This window comes from Macrosteles quadrilineatus, unplaced genomic scaffold, assembly GCF_028750875.1.
Source record: "Macrosteles quadrilineatus isolate MER2022 unplaced genomic scaffold, UCM_ALF_1.0 Scaffold_5__1_contigs__length_97177068, whole genome shotgun sequence".
In the NCBI taxonomy this organism is placed as follows: Eukaryota; Metazoa; Arthropoda; class Insecta; order Hemiptera; family Cicadellidae; genus Macrosteles; species Macrosteles quadrilineatus.
In genome coordinates this window covers 70,675,792-70,702,661 of record NW_026542598.1, presented here as the reverse complement: position 1 = coordinate 70,702,661, position 26,870 = coordinate 70,675,792, and the positions used below count along the sequence as shown (strand labels likewise).

Genomic DNA, 26,870 nt, shown 5'->3' with positions numbered 1-26,870 from the left:
ATTCCTCACTAGTACAAAACCTTGACACAAACCCATGTCAAGAAGTCAGCAGACGATTAACATATCAACGTAAACATTTTGTGGTGAAAAAATCTCTCCTTTTCATCTCTTTTATTTGTAATTATTCTGAAACGAAAGCAAGTATACTCCGAATTTTAACGAGATTTATGTATAATTTTTAACTTATATCATTGACTTTATAAAGTCAATGTTTATATATTAACACCTGTAGGTATATACAGGGTTAGTAAAAAGTGTGGAGACCCCCTGTTAATTTTTTAACGGCCTATACTAGAAGAACTAAACTCGGCACACCTTTATGGCGTTATGAAGTACTTTTTGGGCATAACCGTCACTTGGTGTACATCCCCAAAATGGGGGATTTTGGGGGAAACTCAAAAATTTCAAATACAAAGACCCATCGAAGGACCGCTCATTTTAAAGGTCCTGGTAAAATAAAACCAACAACGCAAACTAGAGGTCTTTATCTCAATCCAGTAAAAAATGGCAGCCAATTGAAATTCTCAGAAGTTCAATTTAACTTACAGCTTTCCAAGTCTGGAGACCTGCTGTAAATTTTGTAGCGGCTCACACTAGGAAAACTAAAATCTACACACCTTTTTGGCATGTTATGAAGTACTTTTTAAGCCTAATAGCCACTTGCTTACTAAACCCAAAATGGGGGATTTTGGGGGAAACTCAAAAGTTTTAAATGATAAGCCCCATCGAGTGACCCCTCATTTTGAAGGTCCTGGTAAACGAAGACTAACAACTCAAACTAGAGGTTTCTATCTCAATCCAGTAAAAAATGGAAGCTGATTGAAATCTTTAGAAATTGACAATAACTTGCAATTTTATATTCAATTAGCTGCCATACTTTACTGTGTTAAGACCTATAGTTTGCGTTGTTACTTTTCTTTTATTATGACCTTCAAAATGAGGGGTCACTCGATGGGGCTTATCATTTAAAAGTTTTGAGTTTCCCCCAAAATCCCCCATTTTGGGTTTGGGAACTTATGAGAATTTCAATTGGCTGCCATTTTTTACTGAACTGAGATAGAGACCTCTAGTTTGCGTTGTTGGTTTTCTTTTACCAGGACCTTCAAAATGAGCGGTCACTCGATGGGTCTCTGTATTTGAAATTTTTTAGTTTCCCCAAAATCCCCCATTTTGGGGATGAACGCCAAGTGGCGGTTTTGCCCAAAAATTACTTCATAACATGCCATAATGGTGTGCCAAGTTTAGTTTTTCTAGTATGGGCCGTTAAAAAAATAACAAGGGGTCTCCACACTTTTTACTAACCCTGTATAGTCAATGATTAACACAACCTATCCTACACTCATCCTTCTCTCATATTTGGGTTAAAATACGCACATAGTGGCGTCCCCATCCCTAATAATTGATTGGTTGATTAATTGATTATAGACTTTTTCTTTCTTACCCAACCTTAATATGCAAAAATGCATACTTGTGTAGTAGCATTATTTAATAATAAACAGCATAAAAGGAAGTAATTTTATCCGTTCAAATCAGGCACTGTCAGAAGACTAACCGATCATTTTATTGTGTTAACAATGCTGCTTTAAAAAACTGTATCATCAATTAGTGTCATCTGAAGTTTAATTGCAGTATCCAAAATAAATGTTGACGTGGATTACTAATTTTATGCAAGCTTACATTACAATCTGAGTACATAACCTTAACGTTACACATGAGTACGTGATTTGTATGTGTGTAATTACTGTATGGGATTCTGAAACAGCTGTTTCGAACGCTCTGATATGCCATTGCCAAGTCTAGTGTCTACGTCACTATGACGTCACAGCTACGTCAGCTGACAGTTGCACCACAGCTGACTCATGCCGGATATTCCCGTCCCCTCCTATCGCCAGCTGTGAGGAACGTTGGAATTGAGACCGGTCCGCGGCCCGATTCATTCATTCCACAACACCACACTATACCACACCACTACACCAGTAGCAGTAGGCTACGGCTACAGTGGAGTGGTACCGGTACCGGCGCGGGGTCAACTCATTTTGTTCGTGTCGTGTCGCAATCGCGTTAGTTTCGCGATACGACGATACTTTCCTGTAACCTTGTAGCATTGACCTCGAAGTGGGATCAGCCAAGTGAGTTTGTATTTGATTAACTTTTTCGCTAGACTAATTTGTGTTTTTGAGGTTAAATTAGTTTATTACTGCTAGTCTAATTAGTTGGAATTCATCAGTTTCAGTATTTAAGTTAAGTTTTTTCCTTATACTGCAGCAGAAACAGCAGTTTTTAATATGTACACGCGTTGCGGGTAGTATACCGTTTTTACTCCCTAGTGAGTTTAAATCCTTTTTACTCCCTAGTGAGTTTAAATCCTTTTTAGTCCCTAGGGAGTAAAAAACTGCATTTGGTAACATTTGTAAAAAGCAATCGCATTTATCGAAATTACTTATCGATTGATTTAATCGTTGCACTGTAGCTCATTGTTGCATAGTTGGCAATAGTTCGACATATTGATAGTATACATTGAGGCAATCGTAATATACGAAATGATCGAATAACTTACAATACTAAACAGCTGCTTATTTTGCATTACCAAAATTGATAACAAGTCGTTTTAGTTCATGAACAGTACTTTAGTTTTCTAACTTCGTTTGTTAAATGATGTTGCAATATGACGAAAAAATATAGTTCTAAGTTCATCACACAGGCAAAAATGTCTTTTCGCCTTAGCGATGATATACTATTTTCTACTGTTAGTTGTCGTACAAAGTAGCATTTTTCACTCAATTGAGCAAAACAGATTACTCAAGATGACAACTGAAAAAAACAAAGTTCAAGCCACTTTTATTGGGATTAGGGCTTATCATCTAAAATTCCGTAGGTAGATAGTATAATTTCAATGTACAATATTATATATAAACAATAAAATGATCATTTTTAGTTGTGAAACGAAGTAGTTTGCCCACTCATGAAGATGTTAAACAGTACGTAAACGGAAGGTATTGTTTGTTTGCCAAGTTTGAAGTTGGCAATCACATTGTTTATCTCATAGTCTCAATCCAAGACATGGGAATAGAATAGACACAGACTCTATATTTACAGTATTCCTTTTCTGTGCCTCAATGATGCATCTACGACACAAAACACAACCTCAATAGTCAATGTGTTGTATTTTTTTAGTTGTTTTATAACGAAAAGTATAGACAAAATATGTCGAGAAAATCGTGTTCCAAGTGTCTTTTCAAAATTGGTCAAATTTAAGCACTCTACAAACGGACGAATCGTGTCATCTCGTTATTAAAGTGTCACTTAATAATGTACTTGCAAAAAATTTCTTGACTTTAATCGAAATGGCATTGACTATAAAGTCAATGGTTATAGTTATTGTAACTTTAATATAGGTAATTTAAATAAAATTACATTATTTGTTACACATAGTCTATACAACGCTATGAGGAATCAAAAGTTAATGCATTTTCTTCATTAAACCTTGATAACAAGACTCTCATGGGGATTATAAAATAAGTCTGGTTATCAAGGATGACTTCTTATTGAGGTTTGCAATAACATGTGTTTAGGTAAAATAAATTCAAGGGGATTTGAAAAATACACTTATTATTAAGGGTGACTTGTTATCGAGGGTCTTCTTATCGAGGTTCCACTGTATTTAGATAATAAATCCAGTAATTGTTGTATTCATTTTCCAGTGTTTTTGTAATTCAAGAATCGATTCTTACTGATGTTTAGGAAAGTAAGCATGGATTTTCTAACGGCAAAGTACGTTTTCTTAACAGTTTGACACCAATTTCTAAAATGTATATATATATATATATATATTTCGTTGTTATTTCGTCACCAGCATGGCAACCCATAAAGGCTATGATAGTTCTTTAAAATTTAAAATGTTTGTGTGCTTTTTTGGCTATTTTAATTTATATTGGCATTCTGCACATCTACAGGCAAATATATTTCTAATAGTATGGGTAGATTTCCCCTGCGATGCACACAAGCTAAGGAAAAGGTATTAAAGAAAAGTTCTTGAATATTAATATATAGATAATAACCAATGTAAACTTGTGTTTTGTTGTAGGCATCAACATGAGCTTCCCTGAGTCCGTGGAAGACGTCTCTAGGGTTGTGGTGAGTTGATACAGTACAACTATTGAGATACGACAAATATAACTTGTTATATTGTAAAATATATATTCTGTTTCGAGGAATGATTCATATCCGGTTACGTTCATAATTTGATAACGTTTTTATCTTGTTTGAACAGGCGTTTACAGTGTGCTTTTTACTTTATTATAATCCTAGAGCACAAAAAACTGTTTATTAACATATAACTTTTCTTGTAATAATCATGTCAAATTTGGTATGATTAATTTATGAAAATCGATAACTAAATGCCATTTAGGTCCAGATTCAACTCGACCGACTAGAAATATATCGTCTTTGGCTTCATAGAAAATTCTAAATACGTATGTACACCCCAATTTTCCTAGCCTGTTAATACTTTACTTAATACAGACATTATTTTGACATATTTAAAAATCAGATATTAAAGCTAGGACTTGAAAGTGTGGTTCTGTATCTTCCTTTTTTCAACACTGCGACTGTATTTTTCAGTATCCTTTACTTTTGTAATGAATTAATTGCAACCACTTACAGGAAAGGTACGGGCTAACCGATGAAGAGGTGGAGGACTGGGCCGACTCTTTAGGCTGCTTATTGGACCAGCTTATAACATCCAACCAATGCCTTTGGACCCAAAAGGAGAACCTGAGTCATCAAGTTTATGAGGCAGAGAATTACAGCAAGAAGTGCAGCGAGATACTGGAGGAACTCAAGGGGAGGGTGAAGAACGACCAGACTCTCCGAGTGATCGTGGAGATCCTAGAGTGGGAGCACTCCCTAGCTGAGAAGATGGCCGAGGACCTGCAGTTGCAGTTGGATGAAACTACAAAAATTCTGTATGAGGTGGATGAGCATTGTGAAACGATAAGTGAGTACACGCAACGCCTGAGAGGATACCTCGGACCTGAAGATGAGGAGTGGGGTGTAAACATAGATGATGAGGAGTCAAGCTGTGAGGATGGGGATGAAGAGAGAAATTGCGAGGATCAGGAAAGGAATCAGGAGGATGAGGATCAGGAGAGACATGTGGATAATGAGGGAGGGGAGAGGAACTGTGAGGATCATGAAAGGAACTTTGAGGGTGATGTTAGGAACTGCGAGGACCAGGAGAGGAACAGTGAGGATAAGGATATGAACTTCGAGAATCAGGAAAGAAACTGTGAGGATCAGGAGAGGAACTGTGACGATCAGGAGAAGAACTGTGTGGATCAGGAGAGGAACTGTGAGGATCAGGAGAAGAACTGTGTGGATCAGGAGAAGAACTGTGTGGATCAGGAGAGGAACTGTGTGGATCAGGAGAAGAACTGTGTGGATCAGGAGAGGAACTGTGTGGATCAGGAGAAGAACTGTGTGGATCAGGAGAAGAACTGTGTGGATCAGGAGAGGAACTGTGAGGATCAGGAGAAGAACTGTGTGGATCAGGAGAAGAACTGTGTGGATCAGGAGAGGAACTGTGTGGATCAGGAGAAGAACTGTGTGGATCAGGAGAAGAACTGTGTGGATCAGGAGAAGAACTGTGTGGATCAGGAGAGGAACTGTGTGGATCAGGAGAAGAACTGTGTGGATCAGGAGAGGAACTGTGTGGATCAGGAGAAGAACTGTGTGGATCAGGAGAGGAACTGTGAGGATCAGGAGAAGAACTGTGTGGATCAGGAGAAGAACTGTGTGGATCAGGAGAGGAACTGTGTGGACCAGGAGAAGAACTGTGTGGATCAGGAGAGGAACCTCGGGGACGAGGATTGAGGGTAAGTACTAGTATCGGAAACTGTTGGATAGTTATTTAAATATGTATTGGAGTTCTTGTTCTTGTGTTGGAGGGATTGTGTACCAATAGATCCATGGCAATGGTTCGTTGGTGGGAAATGCATAGTCTTGAGTGAGTAAGAAGGGGCAGGGCAGAACAAGTGTTTGGATATTGAGGTGGAGATATGTATAACTTAGCAAAATCTAATGTAGTTCTCAATAAATAATGGTTTGAGATGAAGATTTTAAATTGTAGAAAAAGTTGTAATTAAGTTTGAATATAGAAGAGAAATAGGGAATAAGGGTGCTGTGTAGAAATTTAATTTAAGTAGTTGATTTTAATGATTAAATAAACAAACAAACAAATTAATCACAACGTAACTAATGTGCTTTGAGTATGTTCTTAAATTGAATTCCAGAGTCGCATATATTAAACCTGTTTGAGTGTCCCTTTACATTTTTATTATTTTTATGGATCAGGTTACCTCATTTTAAACGTGTCTGGTAATATATAGAGTATTTTTATTCTTACAGTTTATTTAGTTAGTTTACCAGGCTTCCTACAATAATTCTGACCTTACTATCACCAGAGAGTATCCACATTACTAAATATTAGAGAAATATTTTGTCGACCTCTCAGACCTCAACACTTTTGTGTAAAAAAATCATTTAACACAAATTAGATTAAAGAGCAATTTCATTCAATTCACAGTAGGTAAGATACATAGTATGTTTCCGGAGTCAATAATAATGGTTGTTATTCGTTACAGATCATGAAGATCAGCTGACTAATGAATAAGGGGATATGGTTTATCACAAGCATTTAATCATGTAAAAAGCAGTTACAAAGATAACTATACTACTCATGATTGTGGGCTACAGCTTTAAGGTAATTTCCATATATTTACTTCACAGTAGTATTGAAACCGTTCACATTATTATTAACCACAGTTAATCATGTTAGATACATTGCTGAATAATTGTGATGTATAATCTAGCCTGTTTTCTTACTAAAGTTTTAATCATAAGTTTATCTTTCTAGATATTTGAGAAAGCAATGTATTAAATTTTAGAACTTAAAAAAAATATGACTCAACTTGTTAAACATTTTGCATTCCAGATTAGCTATATCTTCGTTGTAAAAGTTTTAAATTGGTTTGACAATGTCGTCGTGCTGTGTTTCAAAGTCGATTTGGTAGCGTTTTAGTTCTCCATCATACACAAGCTAAAGTATGGAGTAATTCGTCCAATCTATTCACTTCTGGATTTATACTTTATGATGATTGAGAACTATGGCGTCTCCTATACGTTGACATATATACAGCTCGACGACACGTTCAAATCGTAAAGAGGAGTTTAAATTTGATAAAAATGACCATGGAAGTCTACTTTCAATTGAAAATGTAATCTGACTTATACAGGGTGTTTCGAAACTCTCTCCCGAAACTCCGAGGCCGTTTTCCTTAGGTTAAAAAAACAAACAAAAAATGTAACATAAACATATGCCATATCTCGCTTTGTTTTCCGTCTGTCAGTGTGTATGTATTTTTTACATAGCTTCCCATAACTTTGAAACAAGTTAAATGTGCGAACTTCAAACTTGGTACGTGTATGATGACTAATAGGAATTCTTTCGCAAAGCATCCATTTTCTACTTTGTATAATTTTAAAATGGCGGCCATTTAAATTTTTCAAAGCTTAATAATGAAAAGCCATAGGATTTATAACAAGGATACAAATGACAAAAAGGATGGAAATTTAATTCCCTATTGCAGAAATGTAAAATTTGTATAGGGTCATAACACAAATAAGGGAGAAAAATTAAATTTTCTGAAGTTAAAACAAAAGATTTGGGCAAATTCAATAAATTAGCAGGTATTACCTTTATAAAAACGACATTTTCTCCGGAATTTTTGTTATCGCTCTTTACAAATTCTACAATTAAAATCAAAGTTGTTCAAAGTCGTTTCAAATTTATGGGAAGTTATGAAAAAAATACATACAACCTGACAGATGGAAAACGAGATAGGGTATATGTTTATATGATATTTTTGGTTTGTTTTTATCTAAGGATCATGCCTACGGAGTTTCGGGAGAGAGTTTCGTGTATACATTTAAACATAAATGTAAGCCACCTAATAAATACTAACGAGAGCACGCCCCGTGGTCGAAAAATCGACCAAAAGTATGTTTTGTGCAATCTTCTCTATTTTCACCCCACATTGTAAATAAAACATGTGATTGGAATGTCTTCCATTTGTTTTGATTTTCTGTTTATATTTCGTTGTTATTTCGTAACCAGCATAGCAACGCATAAGATCCATGTTAATTTTTTCAAATTTTTAAACTCATTTTTTGTGCTTATCTTTGAGCCTATTTAAATTTATAAAGGGATTCTGCACACCTACAGGAAAATAGCTTTCCAACGGTATGCGTAGATTTTCCCTACGATTCACACGAGCTGAGAAAAAAGGTTTTAAAGAAACATGCTTGCCTATTAATATATAGATAATCCTTGTTGCATGTTTACATGGTTGAAATATTTGACCAGTTAATTAACATTAAATCAGTTGAATCGTTGAATGATGCTAACCAACGTCTCATTTAAACTACTATGATAACTTCAAAAACCATTCCCTAAGCTAAAATCTTTAGTTTTGGCCAAAATTAGAACAAGTCTAAAATTTTCTCATAATTGAGAAATGTAGTTAAATGTTAAACGCCGTAAATGTAAAGTGTATATATTTCGTGTTATGGATTATTTCTTATTAAAATCTTAAAATTCTTCCTTACTTTTCAGCCTTTAACCTAGCATCTCTAAGCCATGCATTGTCAAGACAAATTATTGATCTCAAGATTGGCGTGTAAGGATACAACCCGGATGACAAGATAAAGGTAATTCTGTGTAGGCCTATCTCTTTTGGTAAAACTAATGTGACATATTTCAACTCAAATATGTGTGTACTATAAAGAAGTTCTTCTCTTTGGTAGCATCGGTGCCAAAATTGTTACGAGAGACACTTTCATGTAAGAAATATAACATGAGCCAATTAAAATGCCACATTAATAGCCAATAACCCAATTAAAGTTTAATAAAAAAATCATAATTTATTTGGAAGAAAAACAGGCTTAATAATGAAAAAACTTGTATGAGAGACATTTTCTTCCAAGACTTGTACAATGTCTTTAAAAAATAATCTTATTGTTTAATCCTCTGTTCAATTATTTCATTTGTGTCAATTTGCATGTTTTATTCTCAGTCAGATTATAACTTGGCAAGTCTAATGTTGGCATACGATGGTGTACTGTATAGTACTTAATGACAAAATATTACGACTATTTGGGTACTAGATAAATTGTTTTTCAAACGACTTAAGATTTATACCTATATTTACATACTTAAATTGTATCTCTGTCAACTTACAACGTTCATGATTTTTCTTTAACTTTAAAAGTGGGTGTTATAAAAATTTTCCATTGACCAATGAGAAATCCCTTTAACCTTTTAAAGCATACATCATAAGTTTTTATTTTGAATTTATCCATGCCTCTATCAACATGATTTTTTTCACATTCTGTGTTGTTTATTTCACAGTGTTTGGCTCAACAATATGAGGAGATTCTTTAGAACCTTCAAACAAGCCTACCAAGAGATCGTCAGGAACCTGGAGACGCTTACATGCCAACAAACATATCACTGTAAATAGATGAAAAACTTGTAAATATATTGTTATTGTTAGTAAAAGATTGTTCTTATTGATAACCGATTATCTAGATAAATTGTACAGAAAAAAAAAACAAAATTCTTTTATATTTCGATAGTTTTAAATAGAGTTTTTTTTATAGCGTATATTATTTTTGAGCTAGATATCTGAATTTTTTAATTTTTAATGCTTTAAAAAAACTTATGAATTTTACGTACACGTTTAGGCAGATTAGGTAATGTTAACATGCTATTAAGTTATAAAACCATATTAAATTTACTTATTTTTTTAATTTTCTCAACCCATATCATTTATATAATAAAAGTCAAAGCTCTCAACTACTCAATCATTCGACACCAATTCTCCAGCTTCCCGACAAGCTAGAAGGCTCAAATTTTGGTTTACTTATTAATGTATTCATTGTTTTCTACAGGGCGTCACCCTAAGAGCCCTTAAAGTTCCGTTGTTAGTATTATGTAATTTTTACGCCACACTACACTGTTAAATGAAATTACCACGCAAGTATTTAGTCCGAAAACTAGCTACTTACGTACTACTGTACTGTAATGAGCTGGTCACTAACCAGTTGATTATATTTGGCAATGAGTGATTATAAACAAAATAACCTCTCTAAGAGGATATGAGTGGTGATCATTAGTCCTTTAGTCGGTGGGGATATATAAGGATTTGTACAGATTTATTAAGTTAAGTTGTATGGCATAAAATATCGTACGTCACTCGTCAAAAATGTGTTTACCTATTTTCAGCAAAAACCCTATTTTTAGGACTAGTAACGTAATATACTATTGTTATACTGTTGTTATATGTTATTTACAAAAAGTTTTGAATCTATGCTGTCCTGATAGGGAATAATACTTAAATGTGTATATAATAAATAGTTTTTACGAAAAAATACTGAAAAGTGAGTGATTAATGAAGTTGTTGTCTACCCAAAAAGAAAACTACTTTAGAAATTATAATAATATATAGATTATTCCATCAGTTTAATGAACACAGTATATAATAGACATTTTCATCAGAACACAAAACTTTAACCCTAACTGTTATTTATGTTTTTGTAAATTGATCCACTATAAAGTTGTTAATGATGATTCTCGTGATATGTGAGAACAGAGCCCAAGCAGGAAACTGTCAGTTTCAGTTAACGAACGTCAAAAGTTTGCTCATCTCAACTTTGGAACAGCAGACTTTTGTTGAGATACATTATGAATCACATGACAGCTTTTAGTACGAGGTGTTTAGTTTACTAAAAAAACTCCTTAATAATTAACGAAGTTGAATAAAAACTGTAGTGGTTATAGTGTCAAGTTAACTTTTTTTGTGAAAATCGTGTCATTACATGATAAAGACATAGTAAGGAGTTCAATTTGTTCAAAAAATTGTGTAGGTAATCTATTAGATAACTGCGTACTAGTGTATTAATTTACTAAAAACAAAACCATTAAACTAATAACATTGAATCGATTTCACACTTTGCTAAGAATTTAAATCTACTCTTTTATCAACATTGGATAAGAAAAGAATTGGGTGATGACCGTAGATGAATAATCAGTGGGATTACTTTAATTCGTTGGAAAGTGGGTTATAGTGGGTGAGTTCAGTTGAGGAAGCCTGGAGTCAAATATCTAAAAACAGAAAAAAGTTGGAGAAAGAAGTTTTTTGTCATCCTGTAAAATGTACAATTCAATACGATAACATCATCGATATCCACACACTCAAACAATCGCCCACTTATGGACTTATCATTCTTATATCAGCTTCAGATAATTTAAAAATACGTCTCGGTCCGGTCCATGCAGAAAGTGTATTCACCACTTCGTGCGTGTTACAAAAGAAAGTTTAACTATTATGACGGAACCCTCATCAACAGTATTTGTAAACGCCTGAGATATAACAGAGAAAACTTTTGGAAAATTTCGTGACAATTAGTACTCTTAGTGAAGCTAAAATCACTCAAAGATGTGGTATTTTGCAATAGAATGAAAACTTACAATACAATTAAAACTATATTTTACAATTGGATAGGAAGTGTACTTGCATTATTTAAATTTAATGACTGCACAAAGTTACATAATTTGTTTGTGGTAAATTAGGTTTGTCACACACATACAAGATGAAGGTGTATAGAGCCAATCTGCCAATCAAGACTGCTCTAACTGAATCATCTTGTTACGCAGTTTGTGGCACGGCTGGGTTTGCTTTGATTAGTTCTGTATCTCACTGTAACGCTTATGTTATATGCAACATGACTCAAACATGGCCATGGAACCTAAAATATTGCGAAATTTGAGAAAATCTCAATAAACATTTTCATTTGTAATAATAACACTTTTTTCAAAAAGAAAAATATAATTCTTATTTGTACGTTATGTGCATGTTGTATAAACAGGTAAACGGCCAGTTTGTGGCTTTTGTATTAAGACCCACAAACAATTAGGTAATTTAAATAAAGATTTCGAATTTTGCCCCTTAGATGATTACTTTAGTTGGTTCAAGATGTGTTAATAAAATTTGCATTTCTTAAGTCAAATAATGACATATTTTAATATATGTTAAATCAATTCGATTGTTTGTTTTCATTTTGCTAAAAAAAAGAGGTAAAATAATTTGCTTGACTAAGCACGTAGGTTGTTTCAGAGGAAAATTAGTTTTATGTAGATTTTGAACTAGGTAAATTTTAAAGTACATACAGCAGTGTGGAGTGGTCTTTACATAAAGGACACCGGACAATGACTGCTTTTGTAGGAGGACGACTAACCTTTGAATAACAAACCCTTTCACCAAAAGATAGTCAAAATCGTTTGAAAATGTATAACAAATAGTGTATGAATGTTGAGAATCATCCAACATAGAGAACTATCTAACACCCTAAAATAGTGATTTTAGATTTTATTTAGGCAGGCTAGAAGGTTGTTAAAGTCTGTTCAGATCCATAAAATGACGCAATTCCCCCAGTTAAAAAGCCATTTTGTGATTGGCAGTGTCTCAATACTACAAACTGAATGCTACCAATGTATGTGTGATATATTTACAGTAACTCAATAACCTTAGTCCCATCTCCGAACAATATTAGATAGCGACAAGCAGCCGTAGCGAATACGTGGTGAGCACAACAATGATCGAATATCATGTATGATGATGTGAGTGTAATAATCTTCTGCGATACGTTCATACAGTTTCATTCGAGTCGAACGTGCAATATTGGGCTTAATATCACAATGTATCCATATCAAAATGAGATGGAAAAAGTAATTATCGAGAGAAAATTAATTCAGAAAAAAATCGTGAAGAAACTCAAGTCACATCTAGAAGTAATCAAGTTTTTTTAGTTCTACGTTATAGAAGAATATTAGGATGTCATAAATTCATTAGAGGGTAGGCTAGAGGGGGAATTTGGAAAATTGATTTTCTAGAATAATCCGTCGACTAAAGATTGATCTATAATCAAAATTACGTGTAAAAGTGGTTATGAATGCCTTAATCAAAATTTAAAAACGTTAAGAATGTATGGTGCCAAAAGAATAAGTAACAAAATTTAGGTAAGAAATAATCTGAAAAATAGACATAAGAAGCTTATTTGGATATTGCTGACGTTGTAAGCTTACAAGTATTTTTGTTGGTAAATAGTGCAAAAAATAGGTGAATCAAATATACGATTCTCCCTTGCTTTGCTGGATACGTTCCACGCACAGATCTGTAGTGTTGTATGTAGTCTCATGGTAAATCTATAAATCTGATAAATCTATGTGGACGGGCAAATGCAAGGTTAAAAGAGGTCACCAACCTCAAAAAAAAATCTTACTCTATATCAGAGCACATTTCTAGCTTTGAATTTAATCTGAGGACTTCGATTACTTATTAACCACTATGGTAATCAATAGTAATTTAAAATACAGGACCTTTATATTTTTAAATTATGTACTGTATATTATTCTTCCTAATTGTTCAGGAATATCTACATTGATCTTTGATTATTGACACTAGATAATATTGCAAATATCAAATGAAAAGTTCCCGATTATCTCCCATGTAGGAAAAAGTAGTGCCTCGGTTGAAAATTACTGTTTTTCATCATTGAGCTTTATCATTTCAAAACTAACAATATGAAATTGAAATTGATTTGAAATGAAGTAAAAACATTGTAATGTTGTAAATTATACCATAATTCATGATTGATCATTCATTTTGTTCCCTAAAACCTATGAAAATACTATTGAGTACTTCTTGGATGAATCACTAGCAGACGGGAAAAACATATCTGCTTGAATACCATTTCCTTTAAAGTTCACACTAACTACTACACTTACCGAGTTTCTTTACAAAATGGAAAAGAGACCCGAGTCCCTTAAGCTTTAAATACACCAATATACTATTTTATGAAATAATACACTATACCGTATATCTGAAAACCTACAAAAGTGCAATACCACAGACAATATAATACGTTTATGGCAATACATTTTGTTACAAAACTTAACGCTGTACCATGTATTTATTTTACGTGGTTAAAGTTTTATTCAGCGCCTTATAATGCTCCTGAAACAGCATAATAAACAAGGTTCTGTATGGAATCAGCAGTTTGAGATTCTAAGAAAACTGCTGCTTGTGCCGTTATCAAATAGTTTATATCAAATAACATTATCTTCAACATAAAGTATCTCTGAACAGATTCTCATCTAAAAGAAGTGGTAGTATCTTTTTGATGATTCGAAACTAAACTCAACGGTACTTGATTGTTGGGATTTTATTATTACCCTTGCATACAGGCTACATGGCAATACTGTTTACCATCAACAATAGATAAAACATTTACTAATGTTGAGAAAATACTGAGTTTGCTATAATCCTTGTAATATTGGTCCCAGTTGTGGACCATTAATGTACAGTTAAAACAAAATAAATAAATAAAACCAATATTAATGTATTACTATTACAGTATTAAGTAGCTTTTAGTGTAATATTTAATTTGACGGGTTTATTTAGGCCTATTCTGAAGAATATAGCATTGTATTTTCAGTAGCCTGTGTGCTTCAGTTTTCCTACAATATCGCTTAACCTAAAAAAAGACAGAACCATATACTTAAGATTTTTCAATAATAAATACAGTTTATTTCTGTATTTCCACTTCAAAACACACTTTTCCCTTTTTATTATGACATGTAAGTTTTGAGAAAGGACAATATGTGACGATATCTTCTGAAATCCTTCACATGTTTAAGAAGAGACATCCAACTGTTATTAACGTTCGTATTTTCATAAGTATACGAGACAGGTGCAGCTTACGGAAGTTTAAAGAGTAAAGTTTGTTTGTTGCTGTAGTAAATACCGGGTTTCAGTTAAAAGTTCTTTAACTAATTTTATATGCTTCCACATACTGTGCTTTCCCTACAGTCCTTTCAAAATAAACAAAACCGGCACTGAAGTGGTTTAAATTTGGCCAATGGTTTTCATAAATTTGTTAAACTAAAAATAATTTTTACCACGAATAGGCCTAACACCTCTTAGGATCTTTGAGGGCTATGTTTGTTGTATTATCTACGAAATATATTAGTCCAAGCAACGAAATAGAGTTGACTAATGATTTGAAACTTAGTACTTACAGATGCTTGGCTGTGAGTCTGGATATTACCTTTCGAACCACAGTATAATTGGTCAATGAGTGTTGAGTTCCAGGCTCTTTGAGCACCTCTATGTTTAATCTTCACTGGCTTACAATCTTCGATTAAACTCCTGAAAGCGAGTTTTGTTTTGTTGAATTTTTGAGGTTCAAGTTTATTCCGCCATGCTACCTGTGCCAGTGTGTCCTTTATAAACGTGACCGGCTACGCCAGTTATTCCATAACTTGCTCTAAAACGTTATTGTAGGAATGGGATTTATAGTTTTAACAATTTAAGGTTTCACCAATCTTGAGTTTTAAAATGTTTAAACTTGTTGAGTGTGAGAGGGAATTGAAAATGGTGTATATTGTAAGGAACGTTACCCCAGTGGATATATATTTCCATATGAGCCCATTCTCCGCTTCGCTGCTGCGGAATGAAGATAAATGATTCTCTACGTTCGCAACCACTCAGCTTTGCGAATAATCCAAGGCTAGCATTATAACTCCGCGGCTAAACACTATGGTTCAGTACAAAATACAATGTAGTTCTTTGTTCTTTTTAGTGTCAAGTAATCCTCCCTCCCCTGCTAAGGAATTGTCATTTTAGTCTAGTCAAATCATTGTTTTAGGTGGAAAAAATTCCCTAACAGAGGAAACTTTGCACATGTGCAACATGCAAAAATCAAGATTCGTGCATGCTGTGCAACTATGTAGATGAGTAAAAGATGGATTTTTATGTATTCTTTAACTTTTGTTTGAACAAGACTTCTGTATTTCCAACGGTTAGTGAAAAATGGGCAAAAAGTAAAAATAAGAAGCACATCATGCACGAATATTGGTGTTTGATATATTGTTACTTGGTACTAGTACTACACATGTGCAAAGTTTCATCAATTAGGGAATTATTTACAGGTAGAGGGGAATTTTTACTTAAAATTACTGGACTATTAGGTCAAACTTTTCGTAAAATTAAGTTGGGTTTCATTAGTATTAATCTTGACCCTCTTCGAAATACATCAACAAGGTTTGAAATACTTTGAAACTAGAGCAAACATTTGTTTTTTGTCGAGTTGTAATATTAATATATATGGCCCAAAAGTAAATAAATACGTTTGTATTATTATTTAAACATGGAACTGCCAAAACACGTCAACACCATGCAAGCATTATTGTTAATGGTACAGGATTCAGACCAGTGACGTAGTTGTTTATGTTCATGATCCATACCGTTTATATTCTTATTTCACTCCATGATAATGTGCCGACCCTCTAGGCCTGGCCTGAAGTAAAGTGTAGAATGCCTATCGTCCTAGATTGTGACAGTAAAACCAAAAGGTAAGACTATACATTGTTATCTAATAAGTGTTTCAATACTAGTTCCAGATATATCTACCCTTGTGCTATAGAGGCATACATACTTAAATGGCAGTAATTACTTAATCACTATATGAAATATAACTGCGATCGATTTCTGATTTCGACCTTTCTTTATAACATATTAGGACCACGTGGGAATAAGTATGCCAATGTTTTGTTGCACCTGATTATATATTTTTATGAAAAAGATTTCTCTATTAGATGTTCATTTACAAATAATGACTTCAGTTCATATAAATTGGGAATCAGTGGCCACAAGTAACCCAAATTGGGATTTAGATCAAGTCGAACCTGTCAGAACAAATTTATTTGATAAGGGTTTCATTAGAGTAAATTTGGACACTCAGAGAAACATCTACATGCTTCGTAACATTGTATAAGTAGAGAACACAAAATATTTGTATAAAAAGATACTTATAATAAAGACTTTATGAAAAATGAATAATTTTATAACGAAATTTCGATATTGACATTATAAATGTGTTCTAGTATTATAAAATATCTATTGATTTGTGAAAGGTCTTGAAAGAAAAATAAGTGTGTAATTTAGTTTTTTATTTCCTACTTCATGAGTCCATTGTGTAATTTTTGTTTACCATTTACAAGTTTTTTTTGTTATCACTTTCACTCAGTTAAAGAATCATGATTAATTGAACTGATTTTATTTAGGTTAAATCTGCTTTTTATGAATTTCTATTCAGTATCCTACACTTAAATTTCAAACTTTTACAAGAAAGTGGTTGTTAAGTTTGTACTGGTAAAAATCTTTTGAATTCGTATTTATAATTATTATACTTATTTATTATGTTATAGTATAGTTTTGTGAAATTTATATGGTTGCCTATCCTATTCTTTCCTAGCTATTATTGTGACTGAATGAAAAGTCGTATGATATATTTATCAGCCCCAAACACTTGTAGTGTTTAGATGTGATAAAATGAGAAAAATATTATACATAATAGTGTATTCACATGTATTAATTATAACCGTCGATTCAGCTGTAAGGCAAATATTATTTTTGTTATAGTTATATCATACCAAGTACAGCAGTCATCACATTTGTCACTGCATTTGAGGGAAGTCACAATAATATATGTTATAAACACACATCGTAGCTCCACGCTGAGGTAAAATAACCAGTATCAAGTCTAAAGACGATTACTGGGAACGTATAGTCGAAAATATGCCTTAACGCAGCACTTTGTATAGTATTCATCCAGGTATACAATACAAACTTTTTATATTTACATACATTTTGGAGATCAACATTCATGAAAGTTAAACCTAAAAAATTCTTATTTCATAAAAATTAAAATACTGAATATCCCTATACTTAATACTTAACACTAAACACAGCTATAATACATTACATGGTATAGAATTCTGTTAAACATAAACAACAATAGGCTTATTGATAGATGGGCTCAGGTTGTGTGTTTAGGCTGAGGCTCTTTATTGTGATGGATGCTGAGAGACGAGACGTCTTCTGCAAACAACATCTGATATCCTTCAAGACAAGCTATTACGTTCTTTTATGTATGCAAGTTGATATTGATTGCGTAAGTGATTCAAAGGCATAGCAGAGGCAAAATGGTCTTGGTTTATTGACACTTTATTGTTCTTAATAACTCTATCTCACCCTGGCACAAAAATGAAAATAAAAAGAATCTGAAATGGGGAGCTTTAGTCCGTTTTTTTATTTTTTAACGTTGTGTTTTTTTTGTATGTGAAATGTGCTTGTGGTGTCAAATACTACGTACTCCTTATCCCAAACATACTTATGAAACGAAAAATTCTTGATTTATTTAGGCAATGTTATGGCCACATGGACCTTTATTACACTTAACACGTTCGCTACTGCAATAGTACGAAATTTTCCATTCACATGGACCAGCGACGCACATATGCGACGGCCGGTTTCCACCCATAGACTGCTGTCGCATATATGCGACGGCTAGTCACATTGAAATAGACTGCCGACGCATATTTGCGTCGGGGTTCTAATGTTATTAAAATGCTTTTATCTTTGTCGTGGTCTATTTGAAGGCACTGAATACCCTGCAGTGGTCTACAGAGATGTCTGACGCACAACTGCGTCGCTTGGTCTGTGGATATGATGATTGGTGACGTCATATAATAGTTGGAAAAACTGGTCTTTACTTTTCTGCATCACTATGCAGTATGTATGCTGCATTATCCTATGTAGCTTTCATATTTGTTCAGTTATAAACTGTTCTTGAATAATCTGTTTATTTTTTACTTACTTTTAGCTTAAAACACAAAAAAATGAACTGTCGCATATATGCGACGTTTAGTCTATTTTAAGAAAACTGTGATAATTATCACTATTGTCTTCGCTGTAGACCGGGCGTCGCAAATATGCGACATTACAAAAGGTTATAAAAATACAAAGAAACGAGAATAATTTATTTACAAACACGATTGTAGCGTATTACAATGTAAATGATCACTTTTTTACAGGTTTTCGCCCGTGGTCTGTGTGTACTGTTATCCAAGTGACAGCCGGTCTATGTGCAAGATTCAAATGTATACCTCGGTCTGTGGCAATGACCGCGGCGTCGCATATATGCGACGCTCAGTAGCGAACGTGTTTTAACCTAACTTTTCTTATCTGACCTGATGACTTATTCAACCCATCATACATTTGTCATGAGGTAATCAGTTTGCAGGTACCAAAAGTGTTTTGAGCTTGATAGTCAATCCATCAGATGAACTAATCCTAGAATATTCGGCTCATTAAACAAAACAACATTAAAAACAGATTATGACACTCAACTATTGAAAGTACTGCGCATCTATAGACATGTTGACGTCATCCATATTGTATAGCCAATTCAACAATGATTCAGCATATTACTGACTTTTTCTCTTTGATACAAAGGATTGAGAATGAGGCTAGTTAATTCAAAGGTTTGCTCATTTTGTTGCATGGAGCCTGAGCAAACTGCGATAACGTGCATAGTAACAGTGCCAAACTCTTCATACCTGTCATCAGTCAACACTTACCCATGTATTTTGTTAATTGAACAGCCTTGACAACCTTGATTTCCATTTATCTTGAAGATCTAATTACATAGTTGCCATAAGATGTCAAAAGTATGAAATCAATACTGACATCTTATAATTATGGCAACTCCGTAAGTAGATCCTCTTTTTTATAGTCGTACATTTTAACTAGGATAGTTGTTGTTACAAGACAGTGTTTTCAGCCTTGTGTGATTTTAGTCTAGACAAATATGTAGTGGTCTGTGTGCTAACTTTGAGAGGTACTCCTGTGAACATATTATCGGTATATACGGTTGTGATTTATCGGTTCATTCCTTTGTGTAAACGAATCAGGAGCGAAGTCCACCATAGATTTTACCATAGTAAGCCTTAGATCTTTTCATTTGTAAAATGTAGTCGAAATAAGATTTTAGTACTCATAATGTTTATGGGTCTTAAGCGTACAGGCAGTTGCTGAACTTGTTAAAAGTAACATATATATATTTTTTAATACCGTGTTTTGACTTTTTTTATTTGCAATTGTATCTTTTAACAGGCAATCATTCCAGTTTATCATGTACAAGTGTTTGAAATAAGTAACAACACAAATGGTAAACTTCATGTACAACTTTGTATTCAAGCAAATGTACTTTTGCACTGTTGTGTTTATACAATATAGGTTACTAAAAAAACACAATTTTTGCATCTCGAAAGCAGTTAAGCGTATTTTGAAGTATGATAATTGGTTTTTTGTTTAGAATAAATAGATGTGCAAATCTTTGAAAACTAACTACGACATTAGCTACTTCTTGTGTTCATATACTGCTTGTGACATAGATTAAAGAAGTTGTGACATCATAAATACAAAATTTTAATTGACATTTTATACCTTTGATTTATAGGCCTACCTTTAAAAAAAAACAATTTCCTAATAAGCTTTTACATCTTTAAAGCGAGTAGGGTGGACTACAAAGAAAAAAAACAACCATCACCATCTACTTTGTAAAATTTGTCGTGGCACTCGCCTTCAAAGCTGAAAATTGCTAGTTCGTTCCCAGCCGGGATTAGTTCTGTACATATATTCCATTATCATTACGCTTATTACCATTATGTATTATCCATTATCATAATCATGAAGTTATAAAAAAAAATTCAAAAATATATTAAAAAAGTCGAGGTATGAAAAGAGCCCTTTGAAATAAATCATTAAAAACCCCAAATCACTCTGAAAAACTCTTTTAAATCAATCATTATTTGGATAAAAAATAAAATATTACACTATCTGTCGTACAATGAACAGATTTTATCCACAATTCCCTTGATTAACCCGAGACATCGTGTAACAGTGAATGTAGTCTACAAGTCTGAAGCAATCCAGAAGAGCATCAAAGTTGCAGCTCAATTTCAGCGAGCTGGAGGTGTTGTGAATATTGTACGCTAGTCCCTGGGGCAATCCAAACCTCGCGCCTAGCCTGAGTACATTCAACTAAGTTTCGCTTGCGTGGGACATACTATTGGTCAAGTAAAACCATAGTTTGGTCCAGACATAGTCAATGTTGGTAAAACATCTTTATTAATTTAATTTTGTTTGTTTTGCGCAATTAGGAACTGCCCAAACCATGGTCTTTTAGTATTTCTTGTCTATCTTATGTCACAGCATCATTAATTCATTACCCAATTTTTAATTATGTTTATGTATTTTTGTGTATTCTCAAAAGTAATTTCAGTTCATATCAACCATCAACCCAGCTCAGGGTCGAAGCAGAAACATTTTATTCTAAGGTAAACACTGTAACCAACCAGCTACTCTACCCAGACAACTATTATAAAATCATTCAGCCCTTATTAATCCGACATTTGCTTGATCCGAAAAATCATTATATACAGCAATTTAAGCAAATCATTCAAACTAGACGTTGTAAACCATGCAGCTATGTTGGCGCATAATTATTTCTTATGAAATATAAAATATATATGAAACGCACGAGCATTCTTGGAACAATTTAATTTGACCCGGAGGTATTGTACTCCTAAATAATCCTGTCTGGTGTGAATTTGATGCATGGGTAAAGTAAGATTCGTTTTGCACTAACTCACTAATTGTATAACAAGACGATTCAGTTTGTCACTGAAAGTTAGGGATTCAGCCAGTCTCAAGCAGGGAAATGCCGCACTATGACCACAAGCTTAGGAGCACCCTGGGTAGAGTACACACAAACGTAGGGGACTAATTGTATTGTTAGTGCAAACACGGTTCTAATCACTGACCTAAGCTTCTTCCACTACATACATTATCCACACGGTCGTACTGCTTTTGCGCTCTAATCCGGACCCCCCAAAAGGATTAGCAAGGATCACTTAATCCCCGATCTCGTTTGCGCTTTCTTCGGGCCAGGTAGCCAACGTGACAGTATTCCCTGCTAGACAACTATTTGTAAACAAACCCTTACACACTGGATAAATATTTGTAAATAAGTCACCACTCGCCTTCACCTACATTCTTTTATATCTTTCCGTGCATACTCAGATCGGCTGAAATATTTTTAAATATGCCACTCGCCTTCGCATACATTCTTTCCTACCCATCCGTGCATATTCAGATCAGCTGAAATATTTTGAAATATGCCACTCCTCTGTGCCTGCATTCTTTTCTACCCTTCAGAGCATGCTCACGATTGGCTGCAGCTGTATGGACGTCGGCGACTGCAAACCTCTGGAGGACAACGAACGCTTGTGAGGGGTTCCACTCAAAGTTTAAAGCCGCTTGTGCGTCGCCTCACCAAAACATTTTTCATTCTGTAAAATGTTTGAAGTCAATGCAAATAGACTCTTATCTATTGGTAAATAGTGCCAAATCTACCCCTTGTGAACGCAGCCGTGACAGAAAAACTGTTCTAAAGACCAAGTGGCTAGGAGAAAAGATTGTTCAGTTAGGAGAAGGAAAGATTGGGAAAATGGACTTTATAAAATGTGTGGGGTACAGGGCGTGTGTAGAGAAATAATTTGTAAATATAGGGTTAAGTATTATGTATATATTTCTTGTATTGTTTGTTGTTTGTATTGTAAATAATTAAATCAATGACATCTATAATATTTCAATTACTATATATATATATACACGACATACTCTTGATTGATGATGACTCAGATTGATTTTTGTATAAATATGTTTACGCATGGGAATGGGGAAATATACTGAGTTAAAAGTAAAAATGTGTAATGTTTTAATAAGCCCATAACAGAATACAAAGAGTACAGCTAAAGAAAATACTAGGCTAGTACTTAATTTTAATATAGGCTTTTAATATAGTTCACAATCGAGTATGATATTCAATTAGAAAGCAAGTCATAACTCTGACCCATTCGACTCTGCATGTTAGGTGTCTCAAACTACTTATACGATAGAGCAGGAATTACAATCCGCATTTAGTACAAGAGGTTGTATTTTACAAAAGATGCCGCCAAAAAGCGCAAACGAGATTTGCCTGATGGGGTACCTGTGGGCCCGTCTGGGCTTGAAGCGCAAACGAGATCAACTTCCTACCTGGCAGAGGATTAGAGCGCAAACGAGGTCCGCCCATCCACACAGCTTACACTTGCAATATCGATAGTTCAACTACCGTAGCTCTAAAAATTATGTTGATTAAGTTTAACCTATTGACTGCCAATATTAGACATTATTTGCAGAGTGAAATAACAATTAATTGTTGAACTTTTGGTCTATTTGATTTCAATGATCGAATATCATTGTCATCGTTCATATCATCATGGTGTTAAAGCACTAAAAAACTGAACTTATAACCAATTTACATTAATTTTAATTTTTTTATAAATTTAGTTTTTCAACGTGTTTTAGTATTATTTGTGAATCATCAAGATCAAACTATGAGCAAAGGAAAAAATAGTTTCAAGTAGGGACTGGAATGGTCATCTTAATGACAATGGCTTAACTATCGATAGCAATACAAGAAGAAAGAAGAAGGAATAAATAGAAGTGATACATGCCTAAAAACTATTTTCATTTGTATTTTAATTCCAATCAGTTACATTAGATTTATGTCTGGAGGGAAAATATACAAGGAAAAATAGTTATAATTTTATAAATATGTACCATTACCTTCCCTATCCTTTTATAACTACTAGTGGTCGTCCAGTTATCGAAAGGTCGACAAAAAATATGTAATGTACTAGAGACTTCTTTATTTTCAACCCACGCTGTAAATAAAACATCTGATTGGAATTTCTTCCATTTGTATTGATTTTCTGTTTGTATTTGGTTGTTATTTTGTCACCAGCTTGGCAACTCACAAGGCCCATTTTTTATTTTTGAAATGTTAAATTAATTTTTTTGTTTATTTTTTACCCTATTTTAATTTATAAACTGATTTTATACATCTTCAGTAAAATATATTTCAAACAATATACGAAGATTTCCCCTGCGATGCTCACGAGCTGCGAAAAAAGGTTTTCAACAAACATGTTTGCCTATTAATATATTAATATATGGAAAGGACGATTATTACTTCAGACATCTTTTGGGGCTTTAACAAATAGACTATTTGCAGTCGTCTTATTGTTTCAGATAACAGGTTGATTTTATGTTATCTAATTAGCATGTATTATTTGTCTGTATTTTTTTTCAAATTTACATTTGTCATATAAACATCGGAGGTATAGGGAAAATACCCTTAACGTAGTAGGAATTGTTTTTGCACCGGTTTCGACTATTTTCAATCGGTTTTGCACTTGAGTAAGTATATGTAACCTCAGAAACAATTAAGGAAGGTGGTGCTAGTATAACTACATTAAAGGCTTAAGTGGGGAATTGGGTACCATAATTAGCTAATGCAAAGACCATTAATATAATTGCTATTTTATAGTGATTGTCCTTTTACAGTATAACTGTTCGAAAATAAATACATCAGGGCTTAGCGCTTTGAATGAGCTTTGTATAGGGGAGATTTTCTTTTAGTTGTATTATGAAGATTTATTATTCTATGTTAAAAGAAAATCCGAGTGTTAAATGTAGTTTAAGAAATAATTTCTACTAAAATAAAATCGCACTTTAAAACCGCCACAGTAAAAATACAGAAAACTTGTTCGGTTCAATATTGAATGTAAAGTACAGTTTCGGTCCATAAAGAGGGAGCGTTAACATTTGATGCGTAGTGAAGAGTTTGGCAACAGAGTGGAATTCTTGCCTCGACAGATAGACAGACTGACAAACTGTAGTTTGCGTGTAAGCACTCCAAACATGTAAAACGTTTCAGTTATATTGAACTGTTCACATTTTGTGTTTGCCTCTAATACATCCACTTCGGTGTTGTTTTCTCCAAATTGTGTACTTCTCACAAAGGGACAAAAGTAATAGCTTTTATACTTGAGTTTGTTTTTTGTTTACTTCAAGAAGTTGTCATCATTTTTTTTATCAAACAAACTCAGGATTTAGTGTGTTTTGAGATTTTTAAAGCCCGTTTTTACCTCTGTGTAGGCTACATTGAAAAATCATGGAATGCTGTTTGGTGAGATGGTTACAGTTTGATACATCTGTAGGGACTTCTGAGCGTGGGCTTCTGGAAGGGATGGGGTCAATTCAGGGCCGGCTTTAGGGTGGGCCAGAGGGCCCTGGGTTCTGAAGGAGGCCCGGCCCGGCCAAACGTAAAGTTTTTTCTGTACATGTAATCTGCTAAATTCAAAAATTTTAGCATGGTTTTCCAGTTCACTTTGACTAGAATAAATTTGCAACTGTGAGCACGATAATTAATAAAACTATCATGCAATTTAGATATTTATTGTGGTATGTGTAACAAAACTGCAGTGAGGTGACTGGACACTAAATTAGGAAAATAGGGAACTCTGGATCACTCAGCCCACGGGCCCGTGACGGCTCTCGCCAGCCCTGGTTCAATTGGCCTATTATCAATAGCTAATAGCCTTAAAACTCAATTTTAATGTGCTGCCCAGTCGATCGGAACCAATTTTAAGTTGTAGTACCACAGAAACCATGTGTTTTTATTGTTTGAATATGTTGATAAGTAACATATTTTTTATCTACCCTTACCTTACCTTACTATCAAGTGTCATCAAGTTCTAGTATTTAATAAAATGGTTAAACGTTGGTTTTTAAGGAACAACTTCTGATAGTATGTCAATGTTCAAATTGTATTCTAAATATATCATAGGATTGCTTAAGAGACCACGTTTTTATATATCCTAATTTTGAAAGCAAGAAGAGTATCATTTAGAATTGTAATCGCAATGGGGTAGTTATATTTTTACTTAGACCTAGTAAGTGACCTGTTAGAGCTCACAATTTTTCAAACGACTGTAAACAACAATTATTGAGCGTACGTTTAAAAACAAGACAAGTAAGACGTAAAAGAGACACAATAGGCTTTAAAAGTTATTAAATCATGTCAGAGAGACGTTCGCGTCTGTCGGCGCCATATTGGTCACGTGACTAGACTGTAGAACCGAAGGGATTGCTGGGTAATATGCTTACGTCATAAAAGTGTTCACAATAAGCCTAAGTAGAGTGTAAACAACTTTTAAAATTAAGGGCGGAATAAAATTTTTTCACGATACCGTGAGTGGTGTAAAAATAAATTTTCACGTTAGCTTTAACAAATATTTTTATTTAAAAGAAAATTTCGTGTAAGCCACCTACCACATCCAGCGTAACTTTCAAATCGTTCCAAAATCTTTTTTCATCTCTTAATTTAAAAAATTATACAAAGAAACTACTTTCTTCCGCACATATGAGTATTTCTTCTTTGTGGAAGATAATTTTGCTAGGACTAATTTTAATAGCTTTTTCGGAATTTTTTTTCAGAAAGTGTAAGGGGTTACTTAGTAAATTAAAAAGTAGTCCTTGAAGCTGTCATGTGATATACAGTGTTTCTCAACAAAATTAACGTCTGCTGTTCCAAAGTTGAGATGAGCAAACTTTTGACGTTCGTTAACTGAAACTGACAGTTTCCTACTTGGGCTCTGCTCTCACATATCACGAGAATCATCAATTACAACTTTTTATTAGATAAATTAACAGAAGCGTCAATAAAAGTAAGCTTATAAATTACTTCTGAGGTGTTGCCTTCCGGATCACTTAACAATTAGCCTACTAAATTCGAGGTTAAATACCTTGTTGCCAACGTAATCCTTGGTAGTGTAAATGGCTACTGGTTTCGACGCACTTACCCTAGACGTGGTTGTCGCTCCAAGGAGGTCGTCAGAAAGTCTTCAAAATACATCAAATATACGAATAAATAACGAAAACAAACACAAACAAACA

The 26,870-nt window shown here is 33.9% G+C and overlaps 1 protein-coding gene across 1 annotated transcript; it reads left to right on the top strand.

Annotated features, from left to right (window-relative positions):
- The first annotated feature begins 1,969 nt into the window (after positions 1-1,969).
- On the top strand, positions 1,970-9,616 carry LOC128995082 (putative golgin subfamily A member 6-like protein 19). Its single transcript, XM_054419968.1, has 6 exons — positions 1,970-2,129; positions 4,085-4,134; positions 4,663-5,873; positions 6,642-6,760; positions 8,672-8,766; positions 9,467-9,616. The coding sequence occupies exons 2-3, from the start codon at positions 4,093-4,095 to the stop codon at positions 5,869-5,871; spliced, it is 1,251 nt and encodes a 416-aa protein (XP_054275943.1). The 5' UTR covers positions 1,970-2,129; positions 4,085-4,092; the 3' UTR covers positions 5,872-5,873; positions 6,642-6,760; positions 8,672-8,766; positions 9,467-9,616.
- Positions 9,617-26,870: the final 17,254 nt, after the last annotated feature.

Coding starts and splice junctions, on each gene's coding strand:
- LOC128995082 (XM_054419968.1), top strand. CDS start 4,093: ATGAGCTTCCCTGAGTCCGTGGAAGACGTCTCTAGGGTTGTG. Junction 4,135..4,662: donor AAGACGTCTCTAGGGTTGTG/GTGAGTTGATAC, acceptor AACCACTTACAG/GAAAGGTACGGGCTAACCGA.